Source organism: Liolophura sinensis, chromosome 9 (genome assembly GCF_032854445.1).
Source record: "Liolophura sinensis isolate JHLJ2023 chromosome 9, CUHK_Ljap_v2, whole genome shotgun sequence".
NCBI classification, from domain to species: Eukaryota; Metazoa; Mollusca; class Polyplacophora; order Chitonida; family Chitonidae; genus Liolophura; species Liolophura sinensis.
This window is the reverse complement of record NC_088303.1, coordinates 20,124,295-20,148,308: the sequence shown is the minus strand read 5'-3', so window position 1 is coordinate 20,148,308 and position 24,014 is coordinate 20,124,295. Positions and strand designations below refer to the sequence as shown.

The 24,014-nt window shown below is 37.3% G+C and overlaps 2 protein-coding genes across 6 annotated transcripts in view; one reads left to right on the top strand and one right to left on the bottom strand.

The window, feature by feature from the left end:
* Positions 1-1,127: 1,127 nt before the first annotated feature.
* LOC135474905 (tRNA-specific adenosine deaminase 1-like) lies at positions 1,128-15,487 on the top strand. 3 transcript variants are annotated; one of them, XM_064754581.1, is made up of 10 exons: positions 1,128-1,218; positions 7,649-7,865; positions 8,345-8,422; positions 9,758-9,812; positions 10,479-10,618; positions 11,515-12,277; positions 12,626-12,822; positions 13,026-13,125; positions 13,897-13,983; positions 14,652-15,487. In XM_064754581.1, exons 2-10 carry the CDS (start codon positions 7,700-7,702, stop codon positions 14,812-14,814), a joined length of 1,749 nt encoding a protein of 582 aa, XP_064610651.1. In that variant the 5' UTR covers positions 1,128-1,218; positions 7,649-7,699; the 3' UTR covers positions 14,815-15,487. The 3 variants fall into 3 exon arrangements, with proteins under 3 accessions (XP_064610651.1, XP_064610650.1, XP_064610649.1); XM_064754580.1 differs by lacking the exon at positions 1,128-1,218 and adding an exon at positions 6,797-6,889; XM_064754579.1 differs by lacking the exon at positions 1,128-1,218 and adding an exon at positions 6,817-7,137.
* The window catches only part of LOC135474904 (uncharacterized), a 29,600-nt gene continuing 7,402 nt past the window's right edge, over positions 1,817-24,014 (bottom strand). The window contains exons 9-19 of one of the 3 annotated variants that reach the window (XM_064754576.1): positions 23,604-23,669; positions 22,633-22,687; positions 21,593-21,712; positions 21,154-21,233; positions 20,691-20,871; positions 20,017-20,120; positions 19,213-19,319; positions 18,266-18,319; positions 5,621-5,828; positions 4,589-4,674; positions 1,817-3,983 (exon numbers count right to left, since the gene is read on the bottom strand). In XM_064754576.1, coding sequence (XP_064610646.1) covers positions 5,788-5,828; positions 18,266-18,319; positions 19,213-19,319; positions 20,017-20,120; positions 20,691-20,871; positions 21,154-21,233; positions 21,593-21,712; positions 22,633-22,687; positions 23,604-23,669 — 808 coding nt within the window. In that variant the 3' untranslated portion in view covers positions 1,817-3,983; positions 4,589-4,674; positions 5,621-5,787. Of the gene's footprint in view, positions 3,984-4,588; positions 4,675-5,620; positions 5,829-16,658; positions 17,264-18,265; positions 18,320-18,452; positions 18,641-19,212; positions 19,320-20,016; positions 20,121-20,690; positions 20,872-21,153; positions 21,234-21,592; positions 21,713-22,632; positions 22,688-23,603; positions 23,670-24,014 lie in introns of those variants that run through there. The other 2 variants (XM_064754577.1, XM_064754578.1) reach the window with 2 other exon arrangements.

The window sequence follows — 24,014 nt, the reverse complement described above, 5'->3', positions numbered from 1 at the left end:
CGAAAAGTAATGTTGAAACCAAAAGCAAATAAAATGCCTGTTTCGGCTTATTTTTTGACCTGTGTATATACGGATGGCAGAATTCCTAGTGCACCTGTAAAACTTAAAGGACCCGTCGACAGAAACAGATGATATAATTAAAGACGTATAGCACAGATAGCAAAATCCAATGCAGCGACGACAGTGTAGTAGCTAACGGCATGCACGCCACTCAACACCATGGCTTGAGCAGAATTTGGTACAAATGATGCAGTGATGTTAATAGATCTCCACGCTTGCCATTTATTATAGACGTCACTCGCCTAGAATTACTAAACAAAGTGTGTTGTCATCACATATAACATACGATAAAGACATCCCCTTAACTTTCATAACATCATAACATCCCCTTAACCTTCTACCGCACGAAATGCTTTAAAAGTTTGTTTATTCTCGACTGCTCATGGCGTCCTGGATTTCCAACGGCATAATACGGAATTAATGTATGTAGAAATAAATAGATGAAATAGACAGATAATAGAAATAAATTACTCTGTTCTTCTTTGTTCTTCAGCGATAAAGGCTCATATTATAATGATCTCAAAATATACCGCTTGAAACCGTTCTGACAGCAGATTAAGGCCCATATTCTGACCTGCTTTTCTCAAACTCTGTGTGCATTAAGCCATTTCACGCGTTCTTTTAACTTACTCTATTTGTTATAAAGTAGGGCTTGAAGTATTTAAGTGCACGTAGCTTTTTTACGTAACATATCGTATCATAATGTACTTTATCAAATTATGACGTGTAACATAATTATACTTGCAGCCTGGTGCTTGCGTCCTGATGTCAGCAGCCTAACACAATGCAGTAAATTAGACTAGCCTTGTCCTATATTTTGTAACAAATGATAATATGCTGAACGACGTGCTGAGTTTATACTGCATCTAGCTAAACAATACTCGCAACCATCACAGATCTGGGTCAGGATTCTCTCGGTGGACTAGAGCAGCCCTGAGGCATCGTGTTATTGCATCGTTTCCATGTGATTGTTTAATAAATATGATGACAACACAGCATTTTGAGTAACTCTAGACCATTGTCGTCTAAACTGCAATTAACAATACTGCACTTTTTTGTACCTAATACATGCGCAATGATGCCGGAGAATGCACGTGTATGTAAGCTGCTACCAGTTCAGCATATGAAAATGAACAGTTGGAATAAACCCTAACTGAGGTAAGTGTCGTCGCTGTTTTGGTTTTACTCCCTAAAATGACAAATAACAATCGAACGTGTTTAGTTATTTATTTGACTGGTGTTTTACGTACGCCGTACTCAAGAATATTTCACCAACATGACGGCTATCAGTGCAATGAATGGAGGTAACCGAAGTGAAGCACCAACCTTTGACATGTTGTTCAGCAATCAAAAACCCTCTGCACCGTTTTTCCACTTACACATCCCATCATTAGTATCATGTGTAACACGAGTCCACTGGCCACTGGCCTCGCTTTTCACACTAATGGGGATTAAAGTACAGCCAATAGGTCAGACAAGGTAACACACAGAAACTGCTGGTGGGAGACGTTTTGGTTATCCTAACAAAATTAAACATTTTGCTTCATCCATACGAGGAGTCCACTTGTGGGATGTCCGATATTGCGCCTTTCTCTCCCTTTTTTTTTTTTTTTCTTTTTTTTTTACAATTGCGCTGACCAATAACATGCACAAATGAATAGCTTATAGGTGTTTATTTTCGACCTTATTGTGTACAAAATTTCACAAACCTCAAGTCGTTTTTTTTTTCTTAATTTTTTTCTTAATTTCTAACAGTATAATCCTAAACAAAAATATACACGTATGTTGTTACACTTTCTCGCACCCTCTCTCCTCTCTTTACGCATGGCCTCAGTACTTAGGTCAGAATTAGTCTAAACTTACAGCATTATTTCTGAACAAATTTGATTCTAAATGCAAATTTTCAATTTTGTCATGAACCTCTAAGAGAACTCTAAAATAAAAATTCCTTGTAGGAACCTATTTAGCGCAGTAAATTGTTCTGAAGTTAAGACAAAACACTGACTTAAGTCTAAGACAACTTCATGAAGTTGGGGCCTGCAGCCCATTTTACAAAGAGGGTGTAACCTTTATACGTCCAATGCAACTACAATCTCCACAGTATGGCGTTATCATGACAGTAAGGTCCGATAAAGGTTGGTCCTCTTTTGTAAAATGGGCGACTCAAGTCACTGCAAATGCTCACTAAGGTATTCATTGCATAGACAAAAATCTGACAAATATCCAAAAATGTCAACAGTATTATAAACCTTTAAAATAACAGAATTGTCAAAATGTCAGCATATTATTTTAAATAATGTTGTATTTTTTTTTCATTGTTTATTAATGTCATGCGTCTGACATATCACTAGTAATGTCCATGGTAAACCATCAACCTTTGGAAAGTTACAAACTTTTTCGTGTGGGACATACACACTACGATGCCATCATGGTCAAAGCCAAGTGTTGTTAACGAGATAATTGAGGTCAATTAAGAAACTATTTTAAATCAATGAATGATTATGACTTTAAGCTTCAATATTTCGGTGATAATGTGGTGAGAGACACAATTTTGAAAAAAAAAAATTTTTTTTAAATATTACAAACAGCAGATCATGAGTAAAAGGTGAAATTTTCTAATACATGAACTTGCTGGCCATAGGTAGATATGTTACTGTCGTATTCCCTAGTGCTGAAGGTATAGCACTTCTATGGCAGTTATCTGTGAATAGCCCCAAGGATGCATTACAAAACCAGCCCAAGGACAGCTAGCTTGATTCACACAGCAGACACACATCATGTACTGGACATATAACAGATATGTATTACTCTCCTCATATTCCTATAATATGTATAAATCATATTGCATAGCTAAGTTACACCACATGTAACTGTGTGTGCGGTAGATGTAGAGGCGAGTAACTATTGTCGACAGCAAAGAAAACACTAAAATGAAGTACAAGTATACATCACATAAAGATCATTCAACACTGTCCAGGAAAATAGTTCCATTCATTTCCTTAGAGTTTTTCCAATCAAGTAAAATGGTATTAAATCTATATGTATGTATGTATGTTGAATGGTGAAATTTAGCGGTCTGTATGTGATAAGTGGTAAAAAGTCGATTTGACATCACTGGTCCTTATATGGTCTGAAAATGTCACCGTAGAATTCAAAGTTTCAAATGCATTTTACTAGGCTGATAAAATCTGAACTATTTTCATGGAGAGTGTTTAATGCTCTGTCATCTAACATATATATCATCTTTATGTTATTTTTGCCTTAAGTAAATCTGAAACCATCCTACACACTGGTAAATCAGGAGGAAAGCCCACACAATGTCAAGATCATCTTACAGTTTTTGTTTAACTGTTTCAATAATGATATGTGAAAAATGTCCAAGGAAACACCTATATACAAAAACTGTTCTTTCTTCAACAATGACGTGATAAACCTTATAGTTACATATAACTCATGTTCATCATTCTTTCATCAGATATTTTTTTTTAGGAATACATATAATTTCATGTAAAATGTATAAGAAAGTCACAGTATAATGATAATGTGCTACTTGCGCTTGATTCAGGAAATACACTTCTGAACACATATGGTGACGGTAACATTTGAGCATGTTCACTACAGTTCAGTGAAAAATTATCAGGTCATTTACAATATCTTACATATTTATGCATTTAAAACTGTGCATTCTGATCACTTACACAGAATAGGCAGTGATAAAATCTTCATAAGTATGTTCTTCTTCTTGAACACATAACCAGCTCCATACACTATCACATGATCATCACGTAAGGCAGTACTTGGTCAAGGCTTCTCTCCAAATTTATCTCTAGACTAGTTCTCTCCCCTTAGTTGAGGTACCAAAACAGCCACCCATAGAGCCCACCAAGGATGGCCAAAATTGTTCCTGTTATAAGCACAATGTCCTGTACAAAAGAAAAAATTAATTTCCCTTTGACAAAATAACACAAATACTTGTGTCAAACATTGATTTTTATCATTCTTCTGTCATAACAATCTATCAAAGGTTGAATCACCCCCACTCAACATACAAATACACGGTTAACAAAAGCCAAAAAAAATCTCCTGTATTCAAAGTCAAGTATTAAGTCATTCACACAAATGTTTATGATGACAAGAAATTTACTAAACAGATAAATACTGGAAGAAAAAAAAAATAATGAAATCTAGAAATTTAATATACAGCAGGGCTCCCCTGGAAGGTGGTCAAGCGAATGTACTTCTATACATTTCCTAAGCTAACAGAGACTTCAGTTCCAATACAGATCATAATTGTTCATGTATACCTTTATGGTCTGAAAGCTTTTTAAGGATTATGGTTAATTTATTAATTTTTTTTCACTTAGATAATGCTGCTTAGTTTTATGTGTACATGTTGGGATTCGAGGTGCTCACTTGTAAACCCTTGGACATAGGCAAGTAGCTCACAGACTTTCCCAAAACATATAGCCCACCAATTATTAGTTATAATAAAACTCACTCGTATTTATTTATGAATTTCGTTACATACCTTTGCAGACATCCCCGACTTCTTCAGATCAGACTGCGTTTTAAGAGATTTCATTTCTTTCTTGCTCTTTTTCCAATCTTGCTTTCCTGAAACAGAATTATTTCAGAGCTGTTTTTATGCTTGTACATTGTGAACTATATGCCTGAATACATGAACTGTTTATTTATTTGAATGCTGTTACATGCTATACCCAACAAGGGAAGGCAGCATGAGCTGGACTTTTCTTTCTTAGATCAATAGATCTCTCACAATCAGCAAAAATGAGTAACTCAGTGATGGATGAAATTTTAGGTTCATTACAATAAATCCATTCAATATAATGTTTATATTCGGGTTAAAAACTAAAACAATTTCTTTCATACCTTCGTTTACTATGCAAAAACTGAACCTGCTAAAATTTAAAGTGCTACTTCAGTCCTAAGAGATGCCAGGTTGAAATATTAAACTGATATGAAGGATGCCCTATGGAATAAAGCTGGCACCATGGTTCAAAAAAATTTACGCAGAAAAATGCTATTTAACCCCTACAAGTGAAGAGTCCTGAAAAACAAAATCTTCCACAGTTTCCGTAAAAATTTTCCTTCTTTGACATAGTAATATTCTTTCTGTGACAATGAATCAGGCTGATATGACGTTGCATGAAACAGTTGTGCTGGAATGACGTCATGCCCGTTTGAAAGTATGACGTACATCATTTGTACTATTAGTCAGCCAAGGGTGACATCAAGTATTCTTGCATGACGTCACACCCGGCAAAAGTGGAATGGCAGAAAACTTTTGTTTCCGTATTACCCTCACAAACTAACAACAATGCCTGTATTACAACGCATTTTTTCTACAATTTACGAAAGCAATTCGGACTATCTCAATCCTTATCATTTAACCATGCCTTTAAGACATACATGTCTTAACATTAAAGTAGCTCTTAAACACAAAACTACCTCTGCCTTAAAAACACTTGTCTTTTACAATGCAAGAATAAATATGTAAACCGTATAAGTATGCACATCAGAACATGGCTATATTGTTCACCAATCTGTTTCCTGTACTGATCAACAGGGGCTGATCGTGCTCCAATGGCATCTTTACGTCCCATCTTCTCTAATCCCTAGCCGTTGTCTTCCTGGTAACGTCTGCACTTTATCGTCTTCTGCATCACATGGGTTAGTTCTGCCTTCTGAATCAAGTCATTCAGCCATTCAGCTCATTGTTCCTTGTACAATGGCTCTTCCACAGAGTTCTACAATGTCAGGAAATTGAATTATTCCTTTATTTCATTGGTATTGAATGCTGTAAATGATGGCCAATGAATATAGTGGTAACATGGATATATAATGACAAAATAATGTTTGTTGCAGTAAAGCAGACAAAATATGGCACTAAATGTGACAAATAAACAGACAGTGAAACAGAGAGTGATGCAGAGAGTCCACTTTTAAACCCAGTGTGTAACTACTAATTTAACCATTTAACATTCTTATCAAGTGACAATTTTGTAAGGGGGTCTCCCCAGTCTTTACTTCACATTCTGACATGTACCTTGTCAGAATATAAAATATGTAAGTATTATATTTAACTTTATTGGATTAATACAAACGGGCCCAGTGTGCTATTTGAAACTTCTGACATTTATCGTAACCCTGACTGATGAATGTCAGAATTCTAAAATAGCACAATGGACATGCTTAGTACATGGACTGGGTTAGGCAATCAGAACTGAAAAATACATGTATGTTGAATGCTCTGGAACTCTATTCCGAGCGAAAATTTGAAAGAGACACCTACAATTATACTGACAGCACCCACTGAACACTGATCTGTGTGCGTGGCAACACGAGCATAGATCAATAATGTAGCGAACAGCAACTCAACAACCACCACTGAAAACAACTGTTACCTTTTGAAGCGCATTGCAAAGAAATACTTATCCTTATGCACTATTATGTAGATGGCAGGGTCCGCAAGCATGCACTAGACGTGCTAAATTACACTAAACTTACCATTCACAAATGTATTCCACCAACAGTCACATATCAAACGGCTTAACAAACTTCTCACACCGGGTTTGGGGGGCAGACGATTTTTGCGTTGACGTGTGGTAGCGGAAGAGGGGAATCCTCGCCAGATGGCGCCACGTGCGCCACAGGGATTTCCCTGAAACTGCAAGCGTGTCGCTGTGAATGGTCCATGTATGCTCACGATCCACCAGTTCACGCGTAGAAAAGTGAACATGGTCATCTACAGCTAAAGTATACAGCTATACTTTCAACCCATACTGAATGGGGAAATTTTATACTTGAGGTACTTGTTACGTAGTAAAGTGACGTCAGTTCATTGAAGAAGCAGCTTTTCACAATGAACATTTGAGAAGTAACTTATGAACAGTTGGATCACAATGCAATGGTCTTTCCAACTGCCCTGAATGGAATTTGTCCACAAACTGTCATTGCGTACACCAGCGTTGTATGATTCGCTCATGATGGTTGCATTACCACTATCAGAAGCATATCCTTTAGAACACTCTCGGACTATCAGAAACACCTGTACCGGTAAATATTTACGCACTTTTGATATTATTGGTACGTGGGAAGGTCTGCTAACAACCTGCGGATGGTCAAAGGTTTCCCCCGGGTTCTGCCCGGTTTCCTCCCACAATAATGATGGCCGCCGTCATATAAGTGTAATATTCTTGAGCATGGCGTAAAACACCAATCAAACAAAACAAACAAACAAAATACGGCATAAAACACCAATCAAATAAATAAATAAATTGATATTATTGAACCAAAACATTAGCGATGCTATTTCATATTCTCGAGCTCCGATATGACTATGATCAACAAACAAATGAAGAAACCTCCAGTATGTTATAAAGGCTTTAGATGGACTATTTTAAAATTTCAATGAAATGCCAGAATTTTAAAATAGAACACTGACTGGCTAACTGAATGTAGATCCATGGAGTAATAAATTAAAGCTTATGTTTGTCAGTACAGAAGTGTTTTTTTCTGTCGTGATGCTTCCATAACACACCGGTATATCTTTCTGTTTCAATGACAGATTCTTGGCTGATGTACATGAAATTTGTTAATACTGGCACCTGTATTGGAAATGGGAGTAGATGTTTGTGAGGAAGACAGTGCCATGCTTGTCTCTGACTCACAGTCGTTTGCAGACAGATTGTCAGAAACTTGCCATGAGAAATACCAGAGTCTGAAGAGGGGCAATGAACCTCAGGGTAAATGGACATTGATGGCGGCCATTGTGTACACTTCAGGTATGTGAACTGAATAAGAGCTGAGAGATTCACTAATTATATTTTTATAATATTGTAAGATTTATATAGACTTTTGACTTACAAATAACAGTGATCAGGTTCCTGGGAGGAAAGTCATGAAAGCGTGGTTCTTGGATCCAAGTCTCACTGGTTCTGTTAATTATAGTGGTTTACTCCAAATTCCAGTCGCTCAGATTCCCTTCATGAATAAACATGATAAACCTAACGAAAAATAACTTTTGCAATGCCAAATCTGTGACAGCCAAATACAAGCCTGCTCAGAAACTGATTGGTTGTGGTGATTGATGTCAAATTTTTATTGCTGATGTTGGCCTACATTTACGTGTACCTTACCCTACCCTAAATTGTCTACATATTTAGATCATCTGTTTCTTTTTGTTTGTGCTGTAGGGTTGTTTTCACTGACCATAAACTACTGATACACCTACTTTTGTTTGATTTCTCTGTTAATTATACAGGTGTACAGGATGAGCCTACAGTGGTAGCCATGGGAACAGGCTCCAAATGCATTGGGCAGAACAAGATGAGTTTGAAGGGTATGCATTAGAGTATGCAAAGCACGAAGCATTTGCTGTTTCATAATTAAAACTCACAAGGTCTTTGTACATGTAAATAGTGCTAGACCAGTTTATTACTGTGAACATAAAGTCTGCCACTATGTATTTATAGAAAAAATGATATAGGACACAGTTATCACAGAAAAACATATAAAACATTCTATAAAGTTTTGAAAGCCGAGAAGATAAAGCTCAGCTATGGGGATATGGCATTGATAGACAATTCACTCTGAGTAGCCATGTTGTAGAAGCCCTCAGGGACTTGGCCAATCAGTAGTGCTGAAAGCGTCAGGTGATAACACGTCAAACAACCTATCAGCTCTCGATTGTAAGTGTGGTTTCTTATAGAGGATAGACAGATATCGATACAATAAATCAGATTTTGTGGTTAGCTTAAGTGTTAAACTGTGAACTGTGAATAAGGAACTGAGAATGGCTGCCCATGTCACAATGCATACATGTTGGGCAGGAGACTACAGTAACTTGTCATGGTGAGCTGGCAAGAGAGCTGGGGAGAGTCACTGTTTGAAGAAAAATATTGTGACACTGCGATTTTTTTTTCTTAGCAAAGTCAGATTTATTACATTAAGATCTTTACAAAATCAGCACGAAAGAGTTATAAAGCAGTAGATCCTGCTATGTTCGGTAAATTCCCTGAAGTCAGTACAGCCAGCTAGGCCTAATGCTGACACCCATGCAAGTTGAAGATGAGGACAGGCAGAACTGCTTAAAACATGACTCTTGTGCCCACAAAGACCACCCAGACTGAGTGCCAGGCTAAAAGAAACATCAACCCTGTGAAAACAGGACAAATTCGATTCTCTTTGGTTGGGTATCAGGCATTTTTGTTTGCACTTTCTCGTTGGCATAATGTTTAATACCGATGGTACAGGAGGGCTCCTAGAGTTTGTCTACTTCACTATAGATAACCATAACATGGCAAAATAGCGTCACCAAATGGGTGGCGAGATACTGACGATCATTTTCTGTTTCTTTTGTTGATAAGAGGTGTACAATTTTTTAAACATTTTTAGAACATTTCTGGCCTACTACTTTATTAATTAAATCAGCTTTAATGGCTGACTTCAGCACTTTAAGTAGTGTAGTAATCTACAACATAACATACCAGGAAGCACTTCTTCTGCCAGTTTATAGCCAGTCATGCCTGTAAACATATCCATTCAATTCCTCGAGTATTAACGTATATTAATTTTTACCACAGTATTTACTAAGTTGTAGAGAAAAAACTTCCTACTAGTTCTGATACATCAATGTTTCTTCATGTTACTTTCTATACTTTCTACTTTTGTATAGGTGATGTGTTGAATGATAGCCATGCTGAAATCATTGCGCGGAGAGCTTTTCTGTGGTAAGTGCGTAAGTCTTTGGTAACCTGAGTGTATCTGCTGGAGTCATTGCATGGAGAGCCTTTCAGTGGTAAGTGTTTAAGTCTTTGGTAACCTGAGTGTATCTGCTGGAGTCATTGCATGGAGAGCTTTTCTGTGTTAAGTGTGTAAGTCTTTGGTAACCTGAGTGTATCTGCTGGGGTCATTGCACAGAAAGCTTTTCTGTGGTAAGTATGTAAGTCTTTGGTAACCTGAGTGTATCTACTGAAGTCATTGCACGGACAGCTTTTCTGTGATAAGTGTGTAAGTCTTTGGTAACCTGAGTGTATCTGCTAGAGTCATTGCACAGAAAGCTTTTCTGTGATAAGTGTGTAAGTCTTGGATCTGTACTCATCGCATGCAGAGCTTTCTTGTGGAAAGTGCATCAGCTTTGCAAACTTACATGCACATGTATCTGCTGAAGACATTGATGGAAGACACTGATGGAAGATTTTAATGTTTGACAAGATCGCCTCGTAGCCATAAGCCTGTAAGCAGAACAAAATGTTTTTTTTTTATTCTTTTCTGTTGTTGGAGTGTTCATGCACATAACATCTTATGTATTTCGTGTCTTCAAAGAAACAGTTACCAGGTGTGCCAGTATTCATGAATTGCTCATTTTCAGGGTTTATACATATTTGTTATTTCAGTTACTTGTATGACCAGCTGCTGAAAGTTTCCAGGGGAGAGCAGAGTGATGTGTTAGAAAGGCATTCATCAGAGTCACAGGTGTTCAGATGTCAGGTGAAAACAGGTGTCAGATTTCACTTGTACACCTCTCACACACCTTGTAAGTTTACTTGTAATTTTGTGTGTAGATAAGTAGTTCTTATATTTTACCTAGGCTCATACAAGAATCCATGAATGTTAACTTGATGTGATTATCTCATGGAAAAAATGGTGTCAACTTTCACTTCAGATGTTGTTAAACAATTTGAAGTTAGTGTTAAAGCTGTATCCCCTGATCAGTTTGGCTTATCTCCCCTTGTTGTGCATTCAAACAGGGCTTTAGGATTGTTGCCAAATAAGTACAATGTTATAACCCACATTCGCTTTTCACATTTCCAGCATTTTTTCAGTCAAAATTTCTAGAGATCTTGCAGTATAAGGGAGCTGTGTAATACTTTTCACGTGACAGGCTGTGCTTTAACCTAGCATGCTTACTACATTAAATATTTGTTTGATTAAAATTCTGCATTGGAAATCATACCCCTATTTGCAGTAGCTTAAGGTAAACACGATGGAGAAACTGAAAATGTTAGGTAGAAAGTGTTAGTTTGAAATGTTGCCTTTTTACTGAAAGTGAAAAGCAGCTGCAGCCTCAAAGGCCAATGTCTTGAGTACAGGGAAAAACACCAATCAAAAAAAAAAAAAAAAAAAAATCAAAGGCCGATGTCCATGATTGTGTGCTAATTTGACCATGGCTGCTCTGATGTGGTGAGTGTAACAGCATGCAAATGTCTGTTACTTTTATTCTAGAGGTTTATCTCCTTTCATCAGTTTGCATCTCATATTTGGGCCCGGTATACAATTGAGGCCCACAAATTTCTGCATAGGCTATTTATGTTAATGAACAAAAACTTTTATGCACAGAGGAATTGTGGCCACTTTGGTAACTTACCTAACTGCACATTTAGCAGACTTTTAGGCAGCAGTATAGACCCTCTAGTATACTGTATATTTTAGGTGGAGATGCATCAATATTTCCCAAACAAGAAAACTGTGATTTTAAATTTGGTGAAGTTGTGGGGACCCCAGACCAGAATGCTGGTTCTACATGTAAGCCCACAGTGTCATTTGTGCCTGAGATATCAGACCAGAAAAGAAAGAGTGCTGTGAAGCCATGTGGTGAACCAGTGCCTAAGAAACTGCGGACTGAACCTTGTATCTGTTCTGAGGCAGTGAGATGTGAAAGAGCTTGCTCTCAGATCGAGAGAGTGCCACCTGTGTTTTCAGGTCAGGTAATACACAGGTATGACACTGAGGGTGTTGAATTTTGTAAGCAGTCAGGTGAGGAGAGTGCAGCTTTGACTGATAGGGGTTATGATTCATTATCACAAGCATCAGTCCCTGCCATCAATATGGCAGCACAAAAACAGGATACCGTTGGAAAGGCTACAGATCGGGCTGAGTTGGATGGAAAAAATGGTCGACAGTGTCAAAACTATGTAAGTCCTGCAAAATCTGATCAGTCTTTGTTGAATGGAGTCCAAGACATTTATCGCACAGGGGCCAAGTGCGTACCCGGGGGTGTACAGGATCCCCGGGGAGAAGGGAGGGAGTATCACTGCCTAGGGGCACTGAGGATTAAACCAGGCAGAGGAGATAGGACCCTGAGCATGTCATGTAGTGACAAACTGGCACGATGGAATGTTACTGGCTGCCAGGGGGCGCTGCTCTCCCACTTCCTGGCACAACCGGTTTATCTACACAGTCTGGTTGTTGGTAGGTAGGTACATCTTGGTTTTCATGAAAGTGTATATTATATTATTAACCTTTTTTTTAAATATATTTGTTTTGTCTATGTAGTGGTTGAAGTTCAAAATATTTCTTTATTTACCTATTTTATGAAGATTCTGAATTAGAATCTCTGGACTAATTTCAGAAGACATCAGTCAGAAACTTTCTGCCAATACCTCATCAAGTGAAATTTAAAATATATGTAAGGTCAACTGTGTTATAAAGTTTATAAAGGAGGTGCAACACATAATGTATGCATCAACCCTGGATGATATTCACATCATCTGTGAAGACTATGGGACAATGGCAATTCACAACTTCATCAATATTTTGTCAGGTGTCCATTCAGCAGTTCAGCTATGCAGAGAGCACTAGTGAAGAGGGTTGCTATGGTGACTAACCTGCCCTCTGGTTACCATGTCAACAAGCTGAAATGCAATCAGTCCAGCCAGGCTTTTATTGATGGCAGGGAAATGAATGAAGTCAGTGCGAAAGAGAAACAGTGTGAAGTGAAATTAAAACCATCCGCTACAGGTAATCATTTCCATGGCTATACATTCAGTCTGTGTTATTGATAAGCTGTTTATTCAAGTACTTATATTAAATATCAGAATCTGTGTCTCGTGTTTATAGAAAATCCTCTTCATGTTTGTGGGTGTGTGGGTGTCTGCTGCGAGTGTTACTATAATTTCTCACAGCGATTAACTTTAATACCGTTAATGCCCATCTCTTCCCAGCCAGCATGTGGTACCTGGGCCAACTGAAGGGACCAGAGGTGTCTGTCGCTGGGAGAAAACAGGGAGTTACAGCTAAAAATTTTAACAAACCCCAGTCCAGGTAAGTTGTTGTCGTGCCTAATGAAAAAGGGAGAGAAGCATGTATCAGTGTATGCTTTTTGGAGAAGTTGCAGGGTAATCTTTCTTGTGCCTGGAATTATATGATGCTTACATGATTTTAGGCTTTAATACATGAAAGAAAGGCCTGACATGGTCTTGCTGACTCATTGAATCAATTTACCGTGTTTCTGAGTGAAGAAAACAAGCTTTTTGACTGATGAGATAGATCGTCAAGGTTGGCTGAAGATTTATTTATTAGATACGTAGTGACATTTTCTTCACATATAAACCTGATAGCTGACATTAATGAAGTAGTTGTGAATACAACATAAAGAAACAGAAATAAGAAAACAGTGAAATAAACTTTCAGATCTCCCTGTAAAAAATGCTTACCCATTGGCACTTTTGGATAGGCTGCAAGTTTTGTTTGTGGAATCTGTGGGGTTTTGTTTAAACTGTAACACTCATGCTGGTGGTCTTTACACGACTTGTACAAGAAACGGTCCATGATTTTTATAGGTAAACAAAGTGACAACATGTACCTGCTGTGTTTTATCTGGGGAAAAATATTACCTGTTCCTATTTTGTGAACTGTCTCATGCAGACCGTGAGATAATTATCCACCCAGTTGTGCTAAATAATTCATATTATATTTAAGTTAATGTTAAGAATGATAGTCCTTTTAAATGTGGTTAAATTGAAAATTGTGTCCAGAACAGTTGATGTGTGTAAAAAGACAGAAGAAAATATTATGAACATTTTTGCATTTCAGGTGTGAAATTTGTGGAGTGGAACTTTACAAAAAGTTCCATGGATTATTGTTTTCTTTACCAGAAGATCAAAGACCAGAGAATCTCAGGTAAGTCATGTGTAGGTCGACAGGTATCAGCTGTCTCAGGCCATCCTTTTGTTTGTTCAGCATAGTTCAACCATTCTGCACAACAACAAAATCTGGTTGATAGGGATTTTTTTTTATTCTTATTAATTAAGAAGAATTGGATTTTCAAGACAGTTCAAACTTACACTGAGGGGAAAATAAGACAAGTACCTTTTGGAAAAATACGCTATAGAACTGCAGAGTACGACACTTTTGTTGATCGGTCAGATTACTCCCAACAAACATATTTTAAAAATAGCCTAGACAGGTTATATTTTGACACATTTTATTTCATGGTTTAATTCAGCTTACAGTATAAAGGTGTTTATTCAAGTCATTGTTCTTTGTAGGCTGATAAAATTGTACTTTTTGTGAAGCCCTGAGATTGGCCAATCCAGTCAATGTAGTTTTGTCTCCAAAATCAGATTATGCATAAATTGCAATGATAGCTGCTCTTTCATATGTGAAAATGTTAAGGCATTATTGTAAAATCTCACACAATTGAGCCTCACACAATTGTTTTTTTTGAAACCTGTGTTTTGTGACATTTGTATTTCGGACATTATTCAGTCTTGTTAGTCAGTGTAATTGTTCTTTCTTGCCACTTTGTATTATTTACATGTAAATTTTACTGCTTTTTTTTTGTTCAGAAATGTGAACAGTCAAACTGCCTACTGGGTGTGTAAATCAGCTGCCAGTTCCTATCAAACTGCTTGGAACCAACTCAAAATGGTTTTCTCCTCCTGGATCTCAAAACCTAGGGACCATCTGCAATTTACATGTACATTTGATGGATCTCCTTTGAATCAGTAGAGTTTGCTCCTAAATTAACAACTTCTGGGGAACATATGAGTACAAAGTGTGATCTGGAACATGAAAGTCAAGATCTTAAGCCTCATGATTGCTTTCATGGATTTAAAATGCAAAATGCAGACTATTATAAAGTCATGTTAAAAGTGGAGCCTTTATATGACTGTAATAGGGAGCTTCAGTATTGTTTTCTCATGTTTCCACAAAATTAAGAATAAAATAAAGATTTAAAAAAAAAAACACCTGTCTTTCATATGAAGTGTGAATTTAATTCCTATTTTATTCAACGGAGTAAAGTTTATAATAGACGAAGGACCTCTGATTTTGGAGATGTCACTACTGGCAAAGCTACTTGGAGCTTTGGGAGACCAGTTCGATTTCAACATACTGCCATCTTCTAAGTACATTGTAAAGACGCTTTTCTTTATTGTTCAGTTTTTCATCATATTTGAGAATTATCCACAAATAAGATTATGATTAGATTCAACATTTTTATTTCAACATTTATTTTGCCATCAGGAATCATTTGGCGGAACACTGTTTGTATATTATGTGAAACTTCCAGCACTCAGGGTGAATCTCCAATTTTTAGAAAGTTATTGAGAAAATTTCTCACACGTGACGCACAGAAATGAATATTAAATTGGTTGAAGACAGGAGGTGCAGTGGAAGTATACAGCATGGGACTCAACCTGCAACTTGTTTATCCTACTGATTGAAAGACATGATTTTTAATCAAAAGGCCAATAACTAAACAGAATTAGTTATTAATTATACTCAGGGAACATTCTTGAAGCTTCTTTAACGTAAATGAAACAAAAATGAGAATTCAAACCTGGGTGTCATTGAGATAGGTTTTGTTTTATTGACTTCTCTTCTAAATAGTTACACACTAATATTATTTGGAGGATACTGCATAGAGATGTTAGAGCATCACATATAATTTTTGTATGAAATGTGAACAATAACCTGACAAGTGTCCAGTGTGGTATTACTTTTTCATTACACAACCAAAACCTTTACACTATTCAAATTTTACCACGAAATATTTTATTTATTATTTATGTCAACAGTTTTGTGTGAATCATGTGAAGTGTTGAGAGTCAAATTCAGGGTGTACAGTCATGTTAAAACAGAAGTATGAAACATAAACAATTATATGGAGTGAAATATCAGATTTACCCATAAAGTGATTTATAAGCTGTCATCTTTTATATATTTTAGCAAAAAATAAATGCATAGGTAGCACATGGTGGTGACACCAGATGCTGACATGAACTTCCACTTGTGAAATGGTGCCATTGGTGTTAATTTTAGGATTCTGACTTTTTCACCGTGCAACTTGGCTGAAAATGGCAGCGTATTGCATTAATTATAATGCTTTGAATTAAAGTAGATTCATGATGTAAAAATACATATGCGTTTCACTAGGGGTGTGAACATCTTTCTCATTACAAAACTGATTAAAATTCCATAACAAAGTTCATCAAAGTGTACTAATAGGCCTACATGTACAATTCTTAAATAGTTTAATAATAATAAATAGTTTGCGCCTGACACAATATTTACGTGTATAAAAACAAATATATATATATATATATATATGAACTCTGTTAATATATCACAATACTTCCTATAACAATGTATACAAATAAAAACTTAAAATATGAAAAAAAAAATTGAACTTAATACAGAAACATATAAAGCATGACAAAGTTTTACACAAATGATCCAAAATATATACATATATATATATATATATATATATATATATATATATATATATATATCTTGATTGTGTGCTATGTATTTAATTCATACATACATATAAAATCTAGAGTGGGGTTCATCTGTTTGGCTTAATATATTAAATAATGTAATATATACTGTAAATTAAAACTGTAAATGTATGTATAAATACAATTCTTGTAAAAGCTTATCAATGCAAAGGTAGAGGATTGACCTGAACCAAAGGTAGAAATCATATCATCACAGATATTACAGCATAGTATCAGTCAATGAAGTAGGTAAAGCTAATTAATAAACCGTGCAGACAAAATGTGGAGTGAACTGAAAATATACAGTTTAAACAGAATCCCATCACAGTCAGCATTTTACATGTATCCGCACACTAAGAGTTAATATTAAAGACTGATTAAGGTGTTGAACACCTGAAATAACTTTGATGTCAGCAGTTGGCATCACTGATTATACTGCTCTCCATCAAGCATGAATGGCGATATGCTAATCACTTGCAAGTGGCATCTACGTCAATTTGTCAATCATCTGGTTTGGGCGGGACATCTGCTTCATTGGGATAGTTCAGGCCAATCCTCACACATGTAAAACATATACACCTGCCAGAGTGAATGATTGATCAACTCAAATTGTCAGTCATCTGGTTTGGATGGGACATCTGCGTCACTGGGCTGGTTCAGGTCAATCCTCACACCTGTAAAAGATAAAACACCTGCCAGAGTGAATGACTGATCAACTCAAATTGTCAATCATCTGGTTTGGGCGGGACATCTGTGTCACAGGGCTGGTTCAGGTCAATCCTCACACCTGTAAAACATATACATCTGCCAGAGTGAATGATTGATCAACTCAAATTGTCAGTCACCTGGTTTGGGCAGGACATCTGCGTCACTGGACTGGTTCAGGTCAATCCTCACACCTGTAAAACATAAAACACCTGCAAGAGTGAAAGATTTATTTATTTATTTATTTGATTGGTGTTTTACGCCGTACTCAAGAATATTTCACTTATACGACGGCGGCCAGCATTATGGTGGGTGGAAATTGGGCACAGCCCGGGGGAAACCCACGACCATCCGCAGGTTGCTGGAAGATCTTCCCACTTACGGCCGGAGAGGAAGCCAGCATGAGCTGGACTTGAACTCACAGCGACCGCATTGGTGAGAGGCTCCTGGGTCATTACGCTGGGCTAGCACGCTAACCGACTAAGAGTGAAAGATTGATCAACTCAAATTGTCAGTCACCTGGTTTGAGCGGGACATCTGCGTCACTGGGCTGGTTCAGGTCAATCCTCACACCTGTAAAACACAAAACACCTGCCAGAGTGAATGACTGATCAACTCAAATTGTCAATCATCTGGTTTGGGCAGGACATCTGCGTCACTGGGCTGGTTCAGGTCAATCTTCACACCTGTAAAACACAAAACACCTGCCAGAGTGAATGACTGATCAACTCAAATTGTCAATCATCTGGTTTGGGCAGGACATCTGCGTCACTGGGCTGGTTCAGGTCAATCTTCACACCTGTAAAAACTAAAACACCTGCCAGAGTGAATGACTGATCAACTCAAATTGTCAGTCACCTGGTTTGGGCAGGACATCTGCGTCACTGGGCTGGTTCAGGTCAATCCTCACACCTGTAAAACATAAAACACCTGCCAGAGTGAATGATTGATCAACTCAAATTGTCAGTCACCTGGTTTGGGCGGGACATCTGTGTCACAGGGCTGGTTCAGGTCAATCTTCACACCTGTAAAACATAAAACACCTGCCAGAGTGAATGACTGATCAACTCAAATTGTCAGTCGCCTGGTTTGGGCGGGACATCTGTGTCACAGGGCTGGTTCAGGTCAATCCTCACACCTGTAAAACATAAAACACCTGCCAGAGTGAATGATTGATCAACTCAAATTGTCAGTCACCTGGTTTGGGCGGGACATCTGCGTCACTGGACTGGTCCAGGTCAATCCTCACACCTGTAAAACATAAAACACTTGCCAGCAAGAATGATTGATTAAATCAGTTTGTCAATCATCTGGGACACTGGGCTGGTTCAGGTCAATCCTCACACCTGTTAAACATATACACCTCCCAGCGTAAATGATTGATCAACTGACTGATTGAAAATTAAGAAGAAACAAAAAATGTTCTACAGTCTACTGATAAAATGGAGAGAATGCAATGCAAGCTGGCAAGAGAATCATCATAAAGCAATCTAACATACTTATTCTGACTGTGCTATATGCAAGAACATTTCCTACAGGACGCTTGTAAACCCCCAGTCAAGGTAACAAGTAGGAGCTAGATTCTGGTACATCAACTTCATTCAGTTTAATCCTCTACATTGAGGACAATACAGCTGACTTTGATCAATCAACACAAAGATTCTCTTAATTCTGGAAAGTTCCCTGTATAAATGGAGAGTGAGGCAGGTTGCTAACAACAAGCACTGGTTTCCTTCACCTCTTGTCAGTTTCATTCACGTTTACATCTGACTATTATTAGACTCCCTACAGGTAAATATTCTTGAGTATCACAAAAACACAAACAAATTACATGTACATTTTAAAATAAAAACATGAAGCCAATCTCCAGACTAAATATTGTAGGACACACACAACAAGGTGTACATGCATCCCTCACCAAGGTATGTTGGGAATCTTGGAATGCCGTCGTTTGTGTACTCCTGGAACTTGTATGTTATGATGGATCCAATTTTGGGAGGTTTGTTTCTATCCTGGTCACTCAGCCTGAGCGGGGAGAAAACAGAGACATGATTAAAGATCGACTGACTTGCCAATTCAAAATCACACAATCCTTAAACTGACTCCCAAAATTCTTGAGTTATCTCTGTGTACAAAGGAAATGAAGAAAGTACACTATGCCTCTTACACCATGTTTATTGTCTCGCTAAAATGTAATCACACCCATCTGTAGACATGTCAGCCTTTGATTTGGTGAGATAAAACAGGACCTCTATATGTACATGTGTGACAGACAATTTTAACATGACTCATACATGTGACAGATACTTTTAATATAACTACTACACGTGAAAGATAATTTGAACAAAATTTTTGAATGTAAAAGATAATTTTATTTATTTATTTATTAGATTGGTGTTATACTCCATACTCATGAATATTTCACTTATACGACGGTGGCCAGCATTATGGTTGGAGGAAACCGGGCAGACCCCGGGGGAGCCCACAACAATTGACAGGTTGCTGACAGACCTTCCCACACACCGGTAAGGCTAGAGACGAAGCCAGCATGAGCTTGACTTGAACTCGCAGCAACTGCATTGGTAAGCAGTTCTTGGGTCATTGCGCAGGTCCAAAAAATAATTTGAACATAACTACATATGAAAGATAATTTCAACATAACCTCTACATGTGAAATATAATTTTAACGTAAATCCTGCAAACACCAAGAACAGATACTGACCCTGAGCCACAAGAAAACTTCTTCCCACAAGCCATTTCACAGCGTAATGCTCCACATCTACCCGCATTTCTCCCTTTACCTGTCTCATGGCCAATCACACGTGCCTGCAACAGAAGACTTTAAAGCTTACTTGCAAGTAAATATATACAACTCTAGCTTTCAAACAAGTATGTTTAGACAAATCTTGATGGAAAAGCTTATATTCTGGACCGTGCCCATAAATCATTCACTTGGGGTTTGGTAAAAACAAATAAAACGAACACTCACTCACTCACTATGTTTTCCTTGCAGCCGATTACTAGAAATAGTTGTAGACAGAGCAACCTGCCTAATGCTCTCTCAATTCACAGTGTCAGTTGACTAGCTTATTTGTATTACTTTAGCGTTTACTCGAAATCTCACACTGTATGTACAGTTCAGTAGTTCTGCAGTTTAGTAGTTTTACGGATTACAGTAACACCATACTAAATATATCAGACGATCCTCTTTATACTGTACTTTGCACCAAATGTTTGCCAGTTTAAAGTTTTGAGTGAACCTAAATCTAATGGTGATGAAGAAAGGCTGATGAAGAACATGATGTTAACCAGCTGCTATGTACCACCTTATTCAACTTTTACATGCTACAAATGCAATAATACCGCCAAGCTTTGACTAACCAAACTTAGACTAACCTCGGCATCATAGAACTTCTTGTACTTCAGCAGTGTGTGTGATCTCCTGTGTTCATACTGTGACCCTGGCTGACGAATCATGACCCCCTCTCCACCCAGAGCTATTATTCTCTCCAGCTCTCCCTGCAGATTGGTTCCACCCTTGCACTTGGTCTGTGTCACAACAATGACACTTGGAGCACTGTGATAAAGGGAGATAACCTCATGAAAATCTATATACTCTGCTGATATAGTTTAAATTTTCTGAGTAATAGTTTCAAATGAACACACTCACAGACTGGTTTAAAATAAATGTCACATGACATACAACAGAAAAACTCTGTGTGGTTAAGAATTTTAAAGCAGAATGCGACTAAAAATAATTATCACTGTGAATTCCCACATCTGACATAAGCAGATAGTAACAGTTTATACTAGTATATGCAATAAATCATGTTTTAATGTGTTCACAATTACCACAAACCTGTTCTCATCAAAATACTTTTTCACCTTTTCCATTCTCTTCTCAAAAGGTAAGGATCCACTGCAAGGAACATCAAAAACCTAACGCAGTAATGGAAAAAGATATACATGTACAGTTGTATTAATATTAAATAGTTCTTCAATCTTTAAATTGCTCTTTAAAAGCTACTATATATAATGAATGATAATTTATCTCCTGAAATAAGAAAATCTGAATATAGTATTCTTGGAGAATACATTTATTTGATGTGACAAACTTGCTGTTTGTGAAGTACTTTCATCACTTAAATTCACAATAACTTCAAATCATACCCACAAAACAATAACCAATATAAACAATAAAAATACTTGTTAATTGGCTAGGGGTTCACACGTGGTTTCAACATGTTTCAAAATGTATTTATACAAAATATAAATAATGAAAACCACCATTCATGTACCTGATACGTCAACTTCTTCCACTCTGGAGAGTCTGCAGTCTTTACAATGCTGACAGTCGACTGGAACTTTCCTCTTCCTCCAAACAACTCCCCATCCAATGTCATGTCTGCAGGTAATCCCTGATAACAGTGATCATGTGTACCGGTAATCCTTGACAATATAAATCATATCTACAGGCAATCCATGACAATATAAATCATATCTACAGGCAATCCATGACAATATAAATCATATCTACAGGCAGTCCCTGACAAGATAAATCATATCTACAGGCAGTCCCTGACAATATAAATCATATCTACAGGCAGTCCCTCACAAGATAAACCATATCTACAGGTTATCCCTCACAAGATAAATCATATCTAAAGGCAATCCCTCAAAAGATAAATCTTATCTACAGGTAATCCCTGACAACTTAAATCATATCTACAGACAATCCCTTGACAAGAGCAACCACGACAGCAGGTAATCCCGGACAGTAGTATATCTACATGCAATGCTTGACAAGAACACCCAAGTCTGCACGTAATCTCTGTTACAGCAATCATGCCTGTAGTTAATCCCTGATATCATCAAACATGTCTACAGGTAATTCCTGACAGCAGAAATCATGTCAGCCGGTAACCCCCGATAACCCCCGATATGTCTGCAGGTAATATCTGACAAAAGCAATCATGTCTACAGGTAATCCCTAATAACAATAAATCATATCTGTAGGTATGATCCCTGATAATAGCAATCAGCTCAGATCAGGAACTCTTCAATTTGAATTTGTTGTCGAGGTGACATTAAAGCTTTAAAGGGTAAAGCCACCATTTCTGTATGTAGCAAGTTTTTGACTCTGCACAGTTTAACTTGTTTGAGTCTTAATTAGACATTTATATGGATAGATGGGCAGGCAAAATCACAATATAAATTTACTGTCAAAAACTACAAGGATATGAAATTGTATCACAAGGCCTAGCTTTTACCAAACATTTGAGACAAGCATTCAAGGTATACAGCTTTGCACATACATGTAGTTTGGTGGCCATCTTACCTTTGTGAACCAGGATGGTGCATAGAAAGGGTTGCCCAGTCTGGAGTAAAATCCCCTAATAACACAAAAACACATTTATTTGATCTGATTGGTGTTTTATGCCGTACTCAAAAATATTTCACCTCTACGACGGTGGCCAGTATTATGGTGGGAGGAAGCCGGGCAAAGCTCAGGGGAAACCCAGGACCATCCACAGGTTGCTGACAGCCCTCCCCAAATACGGCCGGAGAGGAAGCCTGCATGAGCTTGACTTGAACTCACAGCGAACGCATTGGTGAGAAACTCCTGGGTCATTACACTGCATTAGCACGCTAACCAACTGAGCAAAGGAGGCCATGGAGATTAATAACCAATCAAATCAAAATATGCAGAAACACAAAGATAAAAAGTTCTGGTTTAAAGTAATTTTAACGTTCTACAAAATGGAGATTAAGACTATGCCTATGATTTATGGCATGGGACTGATTTCACTAAGACAGGTCTCACTTTACTAAAAATCTAAAATCCATAACGTTTAGATTTTGGTGATGGAATTTGAAATTTTGATCTTCAGATAACATTGATGAGAAGGTCAGTATTCTAATTGACAGGACCTGAAAATAAGCTCTAAAATAATATTTCAAATTTTGACTTACATGTAAGTTTAAGCTGGCTTTGTTTTATTGGCCCCAGCGGGTACTAAAGGCCAAAGTTTTCTCTGAGGAATCAAGATCTTTCAATCGCAAGTGTTTGTAAATTGAGTTTTGAGTACATGTGCAATATGTCCCATGCATGGTGCTGTCTGTGATCAATTCTCACATGACAACTCTGCTTACGGCTGAAGTTATGAAAAACAGATGCACACAATTTTGTAACATAATGAGATCTTCAGGGTGGCTACATAAATAATACATACACAGTACCACTGACGATATACTCATCCTGTACAAGTGCACGTGATCTCACATGCAGACATGTACATGTGGACTTACTTGCCATTCCAGTATGCCCTCACCCCATCCAATTTCTCACTCATCCACCACCCTGCTGGGTCTATCCTAATAAAGATCACAGAAAAATCAAGATCTAATAACAAACATAATGTTATTGATTATTAGTACATGTACCTTACATGTACCTAAAAAATGAACTCAGGTTTGATCGACAAATAGAAAACCATGTGCAAAAATTTTCTCAATTATTTTTTTCAGATTTTTTAAATGAGAATTAAATGCATTAAAATGTTTGCATTCTATAGTAGGTTTTATGGACTATGCTACCAGTCTCAGAGTACTATAAAAATGAATAGGACTGTAGCCCACTACAGAACAGGCTGAACCTTCTTACAGTTATTCTTTACCTGGATTACTAGTAACACATATATTCTAGCGAGAGACTCAATT

Excerpts from the sequence above, each read along its gene's own strand:
- LOC135474905 (XM_064754581.1), top strand. The coding sequence starts at position 7,700 with ATGGGAGTAGATGTTTGTGAGGAAGACAGTGCCATGCTTGTCTCTGAC. Across the intron at positions 7,866-8,344 it reads GGCCATTGTGTACACTTCAG|GTGTACAGGATGAGCCTACA; the intron begins GTATGTGAACTG and ends TTAATTATACAG. Across the intron at positions 13,984-14,651 it reads CAAAGACCAGAGAATCTCAG|AAATGTGAACAGTCAAACTG; the intron begins GTAAGTCATGTG and ends TTTTTTGTTCAG.